The sequence below is a fragment of the Vulpes lagopus genome, chromosome 10 (genome assembly GCF_018345385.1).
Source record: "Vulpes lagopus strain Blue_001 chromosome 10, ASM1834538v1, whole genome shotgun sequence".
NCBI classification, from domain to species: domain Eukaryota; kingdom Metazoa; phylum Chordata; class Mammalia; order Carnivora; family Canidae; genus Vulpes; species Vulpes lagopus.
The window spans coordinates 60,564,337-60,579,606 of record NC_054833.1 but is presented as its reverse complement, the minus strand read 5'-3'; the positions used below and the strand labels follow the sequence as shown (position 1 = coordinate 60,579,606).

Genomic DNA, 15,270 nt, shown 5'->3' with positions numbered 1-15,270 from the left:
ACTGGTTGGGGCGCCTGGCTGGCTCACGTGACTCTTGCTCTCAGGGCTGTGAGTTTGAGTCTCACACTGGGTATAGCAATAACTCAAAAATAAAATCTTTGGGGGACGCCTGGGTGGCTCAGTGGTTGAGAGTCTGTCTGCCTTTGGCTCAGGGCGTGATCCTGCAAGGAGCCTGCTTCTCCCCCTGCCTATGCCTCTGCCTCTCTCTCTGTGTCTCTCATGAATAAATAAATAAAATATTTAATAAAATAAATAAAATAAAATAAAATCTTTGGGGTAAAAAAAGATCATTTGTTAAATTTGAATAACTCCGAGAGCCATCTGCATGTTTCACTGATGGACCTTTATTAAAATTGTACATAGATGTCATACTTCATTTTTGTTTTTGTTTAAAAAGAACTTCCTCTACTCCTAGTATCAAAATAGTTCTCTTTTTTAAATACCTTGAAAAACAGTAATACAATTATTTTGTTATATATTAAATATCTTCCTAAAATCGCCACCGGTTCTGCTCCATCTCTCTCCTAGATGTTTTACGGTGTTTTTGGCATCTTGAAGGCTTTATCCCAGAGAGGCATTGCAGATTTGAAAATGAGAAGCCGATGGCAAGAAGTGATGGGATGTCCAAGACTCTTATTTATGAGGCCTCCCTGCAGAGTTACCAGCTGTAAAGCTGGGCTACATCTGAATCTCTCTTTAGGGCATGTACTCGGGCCTGTGGAATTAGGGAAATAAATCCAATCTTGCGCTGAACCGGTAATGCTGATGCAACAGCACCCTCTCCTGGCCTGCAAGTATAAAAGCACCCAACGGTACAGGAAGGTATTAGGACATGCTGTGTTGGAAATCTAGAGGTGGGTACCAAAAAAAAAAGAGAAAGAAAGAAAATAAATTTATTTTTCAGGGGTCACAAGACAACCGGCTTTCCGAAAGCCCACTCTCGACACAAGCTTCTTCCTGCGGCTCCATCGTGAGGAGGCCAGCTTCGCACGAAACTGGAACGCGCACCATCAGAAGCTGGACTCAGGTAACGTTTTCTTCCGACTTAAGGAAAGAGTGTGGTACTTCACCTGTTGCAAGGTGCTCAAGGGAGGGTGCTCTCCGGGAACAGGTCTCTGGGATGCACCCAGGGCACCGGCCCACGCAGGCCTGCCGGCCTTGCGGGGGAGGCGGAGAGAGCTGGGTGCCGACCAGATGTCCCTCTCCAGGCGACTGGCGGGGGCCCTGGGCAGGCCGTCCCGGAGCTGGAAGGAAGGAGAGGAGACTCGAGCGTGCTCACCCACCGCTGGGCTCAGCCTGCCGCTCACCAGGGACACTGGGGACGCCTGTGGGGCCACCTCCGCCCTGTCATGCTTGTTCTCCTTCTTCCAAAACACAGACCTCAGCAGGGTGAGGGTTCCCTGTGGGGATCTGTTGGTTTCCATGTCTCTGCCCTCCGCGTGGGTCCTCATCCTGGCTAAGGCACTGTGGCGGCCGTCTGCGCTGCTTCTAGAAGATGCCGCGGTGCTCAGAGCCTCCTTGGGGGAGGGTACCCTGCTGTGGCTTCCTGCCTGACCACTTCCCTTGCAGTTTGCGGTCTTCTGGCCCTCAGCTCGGGCTCGTCTCTCATCCCCCACCGAGGACATCACCGGGAGGGGCAGGTCAAACTCTTTGGGCAGCTTGATATCCTGACTTGCATTTTCCGTGGCTTTCCTCGCAGTGTTGGGACCATCTGAGATTCCAGGGGTTGCAGAGTAGTTGGTGTGGCCCGAGGGGCAGGGCACTCTGTCGCTGGCTTGCCCACTCTCTTCCCCCCTAGCCGGGCCGGTGGCTTTTGACGTCCCGTCCTCACCAGCAGCGCCTGTCAACAGCGGCACGATGGACTGGCTCGTGGATCGGGGCCTCCGCCTGGACTCCAAGTACTCCACCAGCTCCACGGACCCACCGAGGGGTTTCTCTCTGGGCCTAAGAGACCATCGGAGGGGCATGGTCTTGAACAAGGCTCCCTGCTTGGCTCTGGAAGGTGGAGGCTCCTTCATGCTGATGCTTCGGCCTCGTACACCCCGGACCAAAGGCCCAGACTGCAACCCTCCTGAAAGAGACACCAAGAGCATCAGTGCCTGAATACCCCTCCGGCTGCAATGCGTGACTACAATGCCTGTCAACTAACAGACAGTGAGCGAGCATTCCTGATGCACTCAGGCAGCCCTGTGCTGGGAGCTGGGGACAGAGCGGTGAGCGAGACACTGAGGTTCTAGCTCTTGGAGGTATCAGCATTGGCACCATGTCCCATGGAACCCTTTTACATATTTGAAGCCACAGGGCAAGCCAGTTCAACAAAGGCAGCTGCATGCCCAGGCAGCACCGACTCCTGAGAAAGCCCAGTCTCAGAGGCATCTAGCCCTACGACTGAACACCATTTTCATTTATATCTAAATATTTGCATGAAGCAGAACGCTCAGCAAAAGTCCCTCCTTCTTCCAGGTCAAATTAGGTGCTTGTACCTTTCAGGGGCAAGAATCTCTGATATCCTATCTGTGGGCTTAAAAAAATAAACAAATGGTGCGTTTAATTTTATCAGAGCTGTCACTTAGGTCTTCTTTGTGTGTTTTGCAACATGTATATATGGTTGGAAAGACAAGTTTGATATGTGATGTCGAAGGAGAAATAGTCTAAAAAAACAGTGTAATCCCAGCTGAAAAAATGGATACACGTGTGTGTGATGCATGCATGTGAAAACATACAAGTATGGAGAAGTAAATACTAAAATGACAAGATGTCGAGGGGGACATAGGATGATGCTGTCTATGTATGACTGATTTTTAAAAAATTCTTTCCTAAATTTTAATGTCTCTAAAGGGAATACACACATAGCCATGGCTGTATGTTTCTCCTGAGGAAAGAGTCACTTATGAAAACAATTTCGTTTACAACAGCATAAAAAATAATAAAATACTTCAGAATTAACTGGGGAGGTGAAAGACTTGAATAACAAACGCTACAAACATTAGAAAGAAATTAAAGATGACAGAAATGGAAAGATATCCCACGTTCATGGAAGGCTCAATATTGTTAAAATGTCACCATTCCCCAAAGCAATTGATCTGCAGCTTCAACCCAACCCCTATCAAAATCCCAGTGGGGATTTTTGCAGAGACAGAAAAACCCATCCTGAAATTCATCTGGAATCTCAAGCGACCTCCATAGCCAGTTACAAAAAGACAAATACTGCATGATTCCACCGCATGAGGTGATCAGAGTGGTCAAAACCAGACAGAAATTGTACAGGGGGCGGCCAGGGGCTCAGGGAAGGGGAGAGTGTTGTGTTTTTGTGAAATGGGCAGACTTTCAGATTTACAAGATGAAAAGAGTTACAGGGATGGATGGTGGCTGTGACTGAGTCACAGCACGAATGTACATAACACCACTGAAACATGCATCTAAAAACAGTCAAGGGACTCCTCGGTGGCTCAGTGGTAGAGTGGCCACCTTCAGTTCAGGGCATGATCTCTGGGTCCTGGGATTGAGTCCCGCATCAGGCTCCCCACAGGGAGCCTGCTTCTCCCTCTGCCTGTGTCTCTTTCTTTGTGTCTCTCATAAATAAATAAATAAAATCTTTAAAATAATAATAATAATAATAATAATAATAATAATAATAATAGCAACACACAATCACCTGTCACTGTACCATTATGCTGCCTTGATGTATAAGATGCCTGTCATCACAGAGGAAAAAAGTCTTCACCCGCACGACCCGCATGGTGCAGGGACAGTGACATGCATTTAGATAAAGACCCAATGTCAACCACACTGCCTTTCACCCACACCTGACACTCTCATCAGTGAGGAGGAGAATGACCCCCATGAGCGAGGACTACCACCACAAAATGCCCCTGTCAGCACCACAGCCAACTGGGACGAGCTAGATGCAGAGAGATCAGAGGTTCTCAGGGGACAGGTGACAGCTCAGGGTCTGCAGGCAGGGGAAGCACGGCACACATCATCAGCCAGGCTCCCGGGGAAGAGGTGATGGGAAGGCAAAGTCCACTGCCCACCAGTGACTGGAGGGGTTTGACAGCATCTCTCAGAGGTTCCTGGGGAATTTTACCTGCCATGGATCATTCTGGTGGGTTTTTTTTTTTTTCATTCTGGTGGTTTTTAATCATTCTTCTTTCATTTGGTATTGCTTTCCTTAAAGCATTTCCTTAGATCATTACAGCAAGAGACACACACAGTTTCACCCAAAATGTTTTGCAGTTTCACTTTCGACGGGCCTTGTCATTCCACCATTAAGTCCCCATCCCTCAGGGGAAAAGCAATATGCTGGGGTCTGAGACACACATGCTGTTGTTGCTGGATTTTTTCCCCCCTTGTCCGCCACCCTGGGAAGGGCAGAAAGCGAAGCTTTTATTGGGAGGACAAAGCTGTGACTTTCAGCTTTTCAAAACGAGATGACACAGCCTGCAGCCTGGCAGGTGGCGAGGTGGCTTGGCAGCACGTCCCCTCTTCCCGGCTGAAAGGCCTGGGGCAGCGGGGAGATGCGTTGGCCACGCGGCAGAGACAGAAGGGACAGGAGAGCACTGCTCACAGACATCTCCCTCCTGGGGGAGGGGACAGTGCTCCCCCTGCCCCTCCCGGGGGGACCTCCTGGAGGCAGGGAGCCAGAGGCAGAGGTGGCTGGTGTTCAGAGATGCCTGAGTGAGGGTTCCCTCTGCCGCCCCCCCCTGGAACCTGTGGCCTGGCCCAGGCTCAGCCGGCTTGAGAACCTGGGAGGACCTAGAGCCTTAAACCACATGGAGGACATGGAGGGTGAAGTCCTCCCTTAAGATCAGAGAAGCCTCAGAGCCTGCGCGATGGGCTTCCCAGGTCCTGCGAGGGACAGATGGCACCTGTACAGCTGGCAGGCTCCGCCCTCACCCCCAGCCCCACCTGCAGGCCCCCCCCCAGCCCTGCCCCGCCCCCCGTGGCCACAGCCCCGCCTGCACCCCCGCCCACATCCATGGCCCTTACCCACAGCCCTGCCCACAGCCCACCACCCACAGGCCCCGTCCACAGCCCCATCAGCACCTGCACTCCCCCCCATGGCCTCCCCCATACCCGTGGTCCTTACCAACAGCCCCGCCCACACCCACGGCCCCATCAATACCTGCAGTCCTTACCCAGAGCCCCAATGGCACCTGCAGCCCCGCTCATGGCCCTGCCCACAGCGCCACCCACACCCACAGCCCCATCCAGGGCCCCACCTGCAGCCCCACCCATAGCCCGGCCCACAGCCCCTCCTGCAGCCCTGCCCTCGGCCCTGCCCACACCTGGCTCTGGTAGTAGCAGATGCTGCCCTGAGACATGCCCCCATATGTTCCTATGTGACTTTTTATCTGCCGCTAACAAGTCGGGCATCTCTGACCTCAGGATGCATGCTGTCCACCCCCTGCCCATTCTTAATCCACCTGCAACAGGACCAGCCTCCTGGTCCAGGTATCTCAGCATATCCGAGGCTTTCCACTGTGCCTCTCACAGCCACCTACTACTTACACCTTCAAGAGACATGTAAGGAGAGCCTACTGAGTGCCAAGGGCTGTTTTCAGTGCTAGGGATATGGCTGTGGAAAAAAAAACACACAGTTCCTGGCCCTGTGGGGCCTGACAGCAACATGTGACATCGTGGGATGGAGTGCTGAAGGCTATGACAAAGAATGAGGCGGGGTAACCGGGGAGTACAGCGTAGTCAGTGGCTGAGGAGTAAGGAGAGAAGAAAGCTGAGTGAAAAGGGAGGAGGATGCCATGTGAAAGATTGGGGAAAACAGCCTGCAGGCAGAGGGAGCAGCAAGTGCAAAGACCCTGGGGCACAAGTGAGCTTGGTGGGTCAGGGAAGCAGCAAAGAGACCACCATGGCTTAACCAAGGGAGAAAAGTTTCCCCACTAGGGGTCTTCATCTTCTGAGCCCCCACTTTAATTCGGAGACATCTCTGTCTCTGGTTGCAGAGGGCAACCTGGGACAAGCCTGACCCCCAGACTTTCCCTGGGTCCCCTAGAGGGTAAGGACAAGCTACATGGCTGAGCTGAGCCTTGTCCAGCTCTGAGACTAAGCCAGTAGGATGAGGGTGGCGAGGGGAAAGTGTGCCTTGGCAGGCCGAGGCCACCCCCACCACCATTACTCCAAGAATCACCTCTGCTCAGGAGAGCATGGAGAAGAGCCCCAGTGGGCAGAAGCAGAAGAAACAACACACAGAAGGGGATCAGGGAGTCAGAGAACCAGCAGAACAGGGCTCTGATGAAGTGGAACAGACAAAAGAGAAGCTTTCAGGGAGATTCAAGGATAGAATGAGAGGGCTGACAAAAGGTCTTCTAGGTTTTCAGATGCAGTAAATGCTTTGAAGGCACATGGGTCACTGTTGAGACTCAAATCCATGGCCGAAAAGACAAAGGAAGCACAGTGTTTCACACCTTAGAGCAAAACGACCAAGAGAAATCGCAGGGAAAAGCTAGAAGACCCCGGGAATGGACCCAGGGGACCCACCAGGCAAATAATAAGAATTTGAAAAGTCAGAGAAACAATAATTAAACATACAAAAGAACAATTTCCCTAAAGAAAAGCCTGCATCTGTAGGCGGACAGGTTCTGGGGGTTCTAGGTGGGGGGGTGGTGGTGGGGAAACAGACCTGGGCATACTCTGGTGGAATTTCTAAACTCCAAGGGCAACAGCTTCCAGCCCAAAAGAACAAGTGGTTCTCACGTAGGAGGGGGGAAAAAGGCGTCTCACCTGCCACCCTGGGGCCTGGCGGGCCGTGGGAAAATATCTACAGACACCAGAGAGGGAAGGATTCTGACCCAAGAGTCCATCGACCAGCCAAGCTGCGACTCACTCCCTGGTCAAAGAAAGTATTTGTGCCTATGCAGAGGGAGAGGGTGCGTCGCCCATCCCTAAAAAGAACTCTGGCCAAATGTTAAAGAATGAGAATCCAGATCTCAAGACAGAGGGGGATGCAAAGAAGACAGGTGGGATTTTCAGTGGAGCCCGCGGCCCGTGTACCATGCAGCTGCATAGGGGCAGATGGTTTGGGGATGGGGAATACAAGGTGACATTAGAGCATTTGGGATCTGGGAAGTCACAGCGTTCACAGCCTGAAACCGAGTGCTGAACCATCTCAGAGAATCTGAGGGCTGGGAATTGAAGTTTGGGGCAGGGGAGGGGTCCTAAAACAGAGCAGAGGGAACACGTGAAGGCATTTCAAAGCGCTCACTCTGGGTGGGGAAAAGGAACTAGAAGCATTCCTCGGTCTCATCTCACTGTGGGGAAGGGCGGCAGGCAGAAATGAACTACAACGGCGCACGGAATAGGAATGACCTGGCTTCCCATATCCATAGAACAGGAAGATGCATTTGATGGCACACATGGGAGGGAAGGATAAGGGAAAAATTCGCAGGATGGAAAAGGCACAGCAGAACTTCTAAACAGACAAAGGAAGAAACAAAGAGCCACATGACCAACTGGGCATAAATAAGGAAAAAGAAAACAGAAATAGCAACAACAAAACAACTTTCTTAAAGAAACAAAATCAAGTTTATCATTGTTAGATTGAATACCAATGGACTGAATGCTCCGCTTGTGAGACAGGCTCTCCGTTTTTGACATTGAAAAAAGTAACAACAAAAATAATAAAACTGCAGTGTTTACTAGAAACCACTTAAAACTAACCAACTCTAAAAGAAAAACTCATAAAGCAAAAGGGAATGGCAAAGTGATACCAGGAAAATGCAAACAAAAAAGGAGGAAGGGGTGGAATGATTAATCTTGAAAAAGACAGAATTTTATTTTTTAGAATTTATTGATTATTTTAGAGTGTGTCCATGAGAGTGGAGGGAAGATAAGAGGGGGAGAGAGAGAATCTCGAGCAGACTTTCCACTGAGCATGGAGCCAGACATGGGGCTTGATCTCCTGACGCTGAGGATTATGACCTGAGCTGAAATCAAGAGGTGGACACTTAACAGACTGAGCCACCCAGGTGCCCCTTAACAAAGTAGAATTTAAGATGAAAAGCGTGAAGCAGGATAAAGTGCCACGTTACAACAAGAACAGACGATTTATAAAGGATACTGACACGTATTAAAGCAGCAACGAAATAATATAAAGCAGAAATTATTAAAGTCCGTGGCATACTTGATTAAAAATACAGCCATGCCAGAAGGTTGGACTAGACCCCCTTCCTAGCCAGGCAGCCCTTGATAAAGTCAATGTGAAGACAAAGTGAACTAAATCCAAAAACCAACTCACCTAATTGAATAGTTTCGACACAGAGCTTATGTCCCCTGACTTGACACAACAGGCATTATTTCATGTGTGCACAGAACACTGACGAAATAATAATCGTGCACTTACTTGATCGCGAGAAGGGGATGCTTTTTGAAAGCCACATTCTTGGATCACAATCCACAAAATGAGAAAGAATTAAAGGGTGAGCTGCCCCCCCCACCCCCAATCACGAATGCCTGAAACTCCCAGATAACCTTCAAAATGGAATTGAAAACAGAAATAACACAGTATCTGGAACTGGAAAGTACCGATGATGAGAGAAACGAAGCCTCGAAGGCCCAATAAAAGCCACTGAGAAAATTTACCACCAGAGGCACGTCCACCAAAAATATGAAGTCTCAGGGCCCTTTTACTAATCAGGGGGCTTCTGCAAAGGGCGCTGGACATTTTTTTTTTTTTAATACGGTCTTGATTTTTGTTTTGTTTTGTTTTTCTAAATGTTGCAAAAGCCAGGTTAGTTTTTACAACTTCCTTCTTGAAGGGCTTCTCCGTACACTCCTCCCCAGTTACGGAAGTCGCAGTGGGACATACCCTTTTCCTGATCGGAGAGGCTGCTGGTGAAGACGGGAGGGTCAGGCTCCCGGGGCCGTGAGGGGCCGGGGCTGGAGCTCCAGGACAACAGGCTGCCCCTGGTGCTGCCGTGACTGCTCTCCAGCCGAAGGAGCCAGTGATCGGAGAAGGAGGAGCTCGTGGAGCCTGCGGAGAAGCCACAGGGAAGGCTGGACCCACCCCCACCAGGTGGCTCGGGGTCCTCCGAGGAGCCTCTCCGCAGCCAGACCCCCACCCCCGAGTCCCGGGGCTGCAGAACCAGAGCAGAATTACACAACAGAAGTGATGACCAGAGGAGGACCCCGCAAACTGCTTGACCACGTGACCATGCTGACAATCTAGGGAAAGGCATTCGGGCCCAGAAAGGTCAGCGTGGTGACGGGCATGGAAGGGCTTCCCCTGACATCACTTGCCACCAACTCCAGTTTTCTAATAGGCCAGGTTTTCCATTCGTTCTGTGTTCTATAAAAGGAAGGCAGATTTCCCATTGGGATTGATTCAGACCCCTTGGGGCGTTGTGGTTTAATTTGGCCACCTCCCAACAATTATAGGATAGGATTGCAGAGCGCAATAAATCACATAGGGAGGTCAAAGTTGACCTCCAGACTTCCAAGTTTGAGGCTGCTTAATGAACATGTTACTGGGTATGGTTTAATAGCTATCTTTCCTACTGAGGCCCAGTGTCCCTAACAACCACCTCGCCCTGTCTTTTTATTTTTATTTTTTAATTAAAGATTTTATTGATTTATTCATGAAAGAGGCAGAGACACAGGCAGAGGGATAAGCAGGCTCCTTGTGGAGAGCCCGATGCGGGACTCAATCCCAGGACCCCAACGTCATGACCTGAGCCAAAGGCAGACACTCAACCAGTGAGCAACCCAGGCGTCCCCCCAAGCCTTTCTAATAGGATGAAAGCAGGTGTATGTGCAAAGCTAATTAAAGTTTGACATGAGGGGCACCTGGGGAGCTCAGTTGGTTAAGTGTCCGACTAACTCTTGGTTTTGGCTTAGGTTCTGATCTCAGGGTCATGAGATCGAGCCCCATCAGGCTCAGAGCCCCAACATGGGGCTCAATCTCAGCAAGGGGGTCTGCTTGAGATTCTCTCTCCCTCTGCCCTTCCGTTTTGTGCTCTCTTTTTCTTAAAAAAGGGATTCCTGGGTGGCACAGCGGTTTAGCGCCTGCCTTTGGCCCAGGGCGCGATCCTAGAGACCGGGGATCGAATCCCACGTCGGGCTTCCGGTGCATGGAGCCTGCTTCTCCCTCTGCCTGTGTCTCTGCCTCTCTCTCTCTCTGTGTGACTATCATAAATAAATAAAAAATAAAAAAAAAAAAAGATTTAAAATCTTAAAAAAAAATAAATTACAGTCTGGCTGGATAGGAGTGAGACTGGAAACCTGAAATCCTGAAACAGCTACAAAAGCAGCTGGGTCATCGGCTACAAAACATTATTCCTTATTCCTTTCCCCTGGGTCCATTGTGCATCCCTACAAATGCTGCAGTCAGAGTCCCCCCACTTCTGGATCTGTACCTACCTCCCCTGGTCCTTGTCGTTCATTCAACTGAACACCTTCCCAGCTCCCCACTCCTTCCTGAGCGACAGCACATACCTCTTACGGAGCTGCTGGCTGACCAGATAGGGATGCTGTTCCGTTTCTGATAAAATAGGATGTAAGCGCCTCGGGTGTTGACCTCGTCCTCTGGGAGCGGTTCAACCGTGCTGTCGTCGTAACTGTACCACTGGCCATCCAGAGAGTTCCGGCAGTAGGCTGCAAAGGTCCAAATCCGAAGTGCCAATTACTGGAGCCCTCCCTGCCACCACCACCCCCCTCCAAGAAATAAACCCAGAAAGGCATTTCGCACGAGCAGAGCTGAAAAAAAAAAAATGGACGTTGTTTGTTAACAGAATGAGAAAAATCGGTCCATGTCTGAGCAGAAATGAATTTTGTGGGAATCAGATCAATCAGTTACCCTCCCAGATGCAGTGTGCTGTGACTTCAAGCCGGAATCCTTAGGTTTTAACCTGGGGTTCTGGCAAAATCGCCAGTAACGGGGAAGCCCTGAATTATTTAGCCAGACAGTAATGTCAAGGTTCACATGGTTCCTTGAGAAAGTTCGAAATGCGCATCTCTGATTCAGTATGCAATTAAAAAACAACAACAACAACAACATATTTGAGATTATGAAATTAAAAAACAACTATGTATTTGAGATTATGGTATGTGTCTTTCCTGCCTCAGAACTGAAGGAAAACATTTAGCAAAGGTCCATAAATAAGATTCTTGCCACCTTCCAAATAATACGACAAAACACTCTCCTTCCCCTCCACATCTCGGCCCATGGTGCCATCCAGAACCCACTAATCCGGAGTCAGCCCATTTTTCTGTAATGAGTCACATAGCAAATATCTTAGGGTTTACAGGTCCCATTCAGCCACAGATGGTCTCTGCCATATATTCCTTTTCTTCTTCGTTTTCATCTTTTAAAATGTGAAAACCATGTTTTAACTCTTGAGCTGTATAAAAAAACCAGCGCTGGACTGAATTTGGCCCGAGGGCCACAGTTCGCTGAGCGCAAACTTCCACCCCCATAACCAGTCCAAAGGCCAGTCTTACTGATTCTACTTCCAAAACGCATCTGGAACACCCCAACTGTCACCTCCTGAGTCCCAGCCAACACCATCCCTCATTTATTTGAGCCCCAGAAATGCCTCCTAACTGGAATTCCAACTTCCACGCTGGCTCCCTTCTCTGCCTCTTTTCCACAGAGGAGAGCTACATTTGTAGACTAGATTATGTCCTTAACCCTAAAGTCTTTTAACGGCTTCCCATTACCCTATGGAAAAAAAACCCGCAAACTCTCGTCCATGGCCTACACATAGTGCCCACTTCTCCAGCCTCATCTGTGTTATTTACCCCGGGTTGCTATACTTCAGCCGTGACAGGCTTTCATCATTTCTTAAACACATCAAACCCTGTCCCAGGGCCTTTGCACATACTAGTAGCTCTTCCCATAATGGTCTTCCTCCCATTATTCACATAGCTAGTTTCCTTTGGTTCTGGCATATGGGCGCCACCCTCAGAGAGGCCTTATTCCTATCACAGATACCATCAATCGTATACCCTTCATGATGCCAGGCAGTGAAAGAGCTGAAGCAACAAGCACCTCTGTGTCTGAAATCAGACTGAAGCGCCACGAGGGCAGGACTCATATGTGTCTTGCTCCTCCCAGGAGCTCCAGGACCCAACACAGGGTCTGGCACAGGAGGGGCACAGGCCGCCCAGCATGCCCAGTGTCCTGGTGGTGGGAGAGCCCGGCCTTCCGGGAGCACCTTCTCCTGGGCGGCGGGGGGGGGAGGGGGGGGAGCGTCCCAAAGCTCAGGCCACGGTCCCGACCCATGACCACAGCAGCACGAGCCACAAGGCGAGGCTCACCTGTGTAATGCCCACCTTGCAGACTGCCGTGGTGGTTGCAGACGGCATACAGGTCGTACAGGGTGTCCAGCGGGTAGCCAGCGGGCAGGCAGGCCGGCTGCTTCCAGGACGGCCAGGGGCCCGTGGCAGCCGGGGAGCCAGCGCCTCTCTGGGCCACGTGCGGAGCCATGTCGAGGCCAGAGAGCGGGAACCTCACCAGTGTGGACAGTTTGTTCCTCTTCTCACCCACTTGACAGAACCTCTTGAGGTGGATGATGAGGATGTCGGGCAGCGTCCACAAGCTCAGCTTCACCATGCCCCGCTGGAGGGCCTCGCAGTGCGGGCACTTCCATGCATCGTCCTGCGCCAGCTGGAGAGGAAGCCAGTGACTCTGAGGCCCCCGCCTCCCATGCCACGTGGCCAGCCCCCCCCCCCCATCCCCAGCCCAGACCCTCGGGCAACACCTGCTCCTCCTTGGTGTAGAACTGAAAGCACTCATCCAAGGTACAGCTGTGTTGTTGGTGTGCCTGCTGCTGCCGCCACACACTGTCCGCATCCTGGACCCGCTCCTCCTGGAGGTTCCCAAACAGCCTGCAGGGTGCAGACATTCAGGGCATCAGGGCCTCCTACGGCCAAGGGCACTCTCACCTGTCTCGATGTGCAGCATGCAGGCAGCCACCAGGGGAGGTGAAGCGGCCCCGCCAGCACCTCGCACACACGCTGAGCCCTGCTCACTTTGACCAGGATGCCTGCTCTCGCCTGCCAGCTCCTGGGGGGTAGGGGGGTGGGGGCCGGTGCTCAGCCGATTCGTCTAGGCTTCCTCAGCTAGCACAGGGCCCAGTATCTTGCAGAAGATTAATAAACACTTGCTGGAATGAACAGTGTCCTTTCCCAAAGTATATACTCAGTTATAGGAACAGCCAAGCTGAGTGATCAGGACAGCCTGGGTTTAAGTCCTGGCTCGGCCATGCATGTGCTGCAGGACACCGAGCAACTGCTCAACCTCCCTGTGCACCTGAAAACGTCTAAAAACTGTGGATTGTGGTAGTACTGACCTCACAGGGCGTGGTGAAGGGGAGATAAAGTGCATCTAGGTGAAGCGCTTGCTCAGGGCAGTGACCAGCATGGGCTGAGTGGGTAAGCATCTATTACTACTATTTTTTTAAGATTTTATTTATTTTCATGAGAGACACAGAGAGAGAGGCAGACACAGAGAGAGAGAGGCAGACACAGGCAGAGGGATAAGCAGGCTCCCTGTGGGGAGCCTGATGTGGGACTCGATCCCAGGACCCCGGGATCACGCCCTGAGCTGAAGGCAGACGCTCAACCTCTGAGCCCCACAGGTGTCCCTATTTACTACTATTTTTAATATTATCTATTACTATTTCTACTATTACTACTATTACTGCCACTGCTCCTCACACCACCCAGCATGACTGTCATCACTGTCATTACTGTTGTTTACATGCAGACACCTGTCACCAGGGTCTCCCAGAGGCATGGACCACACGGCCTCCTGCCTTCCGGTGTATCGGGGGAAACGGCATGGGAGGATTTATTTGAACAGGCAGGCTCTGCCTCTCCTCCCCTGGAGCCCAGTGCTGTTGTACTCACCGCTCCTTGGCACAGCTCTCCCACTCCACAGCCAGCTTGATGTGTGGGGGGCCTCCTGGCCTCCTGAGGTGCATGGCCCTGGGGAAAGAACACAGCCCATAAGAAAGTTTGAGGCCTCCTTCCCCTTCCTCCCTGCCTCCCACCCCAGGACTGATGTCCCAAACAGAACTGCCCAAAGACCTGAGTGTAAACTGAGGCCAGGGAGATAGAAATGTGACCAGAAGGGTCATGGCCTCAGAGAGGGCTTCCTTTAGCGTGCAACCAGACTCTTTTTTCAAGGCTTCTCAAACTACTTATGGTCAAAGACCATTTTGTTGATGTTTCTAAACCATTACGGGCCCCCAGGTGGCTCAGTGAGTGGTTGAGCATCTGCCTTCGGCTCAGGGCATGATCCCGGGGTCCTGGGATAGAGTCCCCCATTGGGCTCCCTGTGGGGAGCCTGCTTCTCCCTCTGCCTGTGTCTCTTCCTCTCTTTGTGTCTCTCATGGACAAATACACAAAATCTTTCAAAGAATAAATAAACCATTACAGATAGATCCTTTTGTGAAATACAATATAAACGTAATGGAAGGACAAAATAGTTCAATTTTTTAAAAAAAATTATGCAAAATTATTATGCATTCATCCTATTTCAATTGCTCTGTCCTATTGCCTTGACATACCTAAGGGCTTCCTCTCAAATTCTGTCATGGGCCGGTGACAATCAGGGTACAGGCTGGCATCACAGTCTGTGGAACTCATTTGGAAGCCAGAGTGCCACGAGGAGGGCCCCTCTCAGAGGCCCCCCAGCCCCTGTGCTCACTTGTCCCATCAGACCAAAGAAGGACAGGCCAACAGTCCTCCAGCCTCCCTAACTCTACTCTGTAAAGCAGCTGCCAGGCGAGGAGGGTGAAGATGGCACAGAAAACATCAAACCTTCGATCTTCCACCCCTCCTGATGGTTCCTGGACTTTACAAAGGGACGAGTCCTTCCCATCTACGATCCTTTTTCTTTTCCTTTTTTTTTTTTTTTACAAGATTTCATCTATTTTTCATGAGACATACACAGAGACAGGCAGAGACACAGGCAGAGGGAGAAGCAGGCTCCCTGCCAGGAGCCCTATGTGGAACTTGATCTCAGGACCCCGGGATCATGCCCTGAGCTGAAGGCAGAGGCTGAGCCACCCAGGCGCCCCCCCACTGTGATCCTGATATCCATTTGGATTCAGACACCAGTTCCAGTGTGGGCTTTCTATCCACACCACAGAGCAATGACCTCCATTCCAGCGTTATCTACCTGAAGACAGCATCAGATCCACACACAGGTGGAGGGTTTGGCCCTACAAAAGCCCCCTCCCCACTTCAGACACCAAAGGTCCAGGTTGTGATCTGGGCTACAGACTGGAAGCTCTGGGGACCCTCTCCTTG

At 51.0% G+C, this 15,270-nt stretch overlaps 1 protein-coding gene across 2 annotated transcripts in view; it reads right to left on the bottom strand.

The window, feature by feature from the left end:
- Window positions 1-324: 324 nt before the first annotated feature.
- USP43 (ubiquitin specific peptidase 43) overlaps window positions 325-15,270 on the bottom strand; it is a 50,408-nt gene continuing 35,462 nt past the window's right edge. The window contains exons 10-15 of one of the 2 annotated variants that reach the window (XM_041772776.1): window positions 13,864-13,941; window positions 12,714-12,840; window positions 12,271-12,619; window positions 10,447-10,605; window positions 8,822-8,986; window positions 325-2,071 (exon numbers count right to left, since the gene is read on the bottom strand). In XM_041772776.1, the coding sequence (XP_041628710.1) occupies window positions 1,011-2,071; window positions 8,822-8,986; window positions 10,447-10,605; window positions 12,271-12,619; window positions 12,714-12,840; window positions 13,864-13,941 (1,939 nt within the window). In that variant the 3' untranslated portion in view covers window positions 325-1,010. The remainder of the gene's footprint in view (window positions 2,072-8,821; window positions 8,987-10,446; window positions 10,606-12,270; window positions 12,620-12,713; window positions 12,841-13,863; window positions 13,942-15,270) is intronic. The other variant, XM_041772777.1, reaches the window with a different exon arrangement.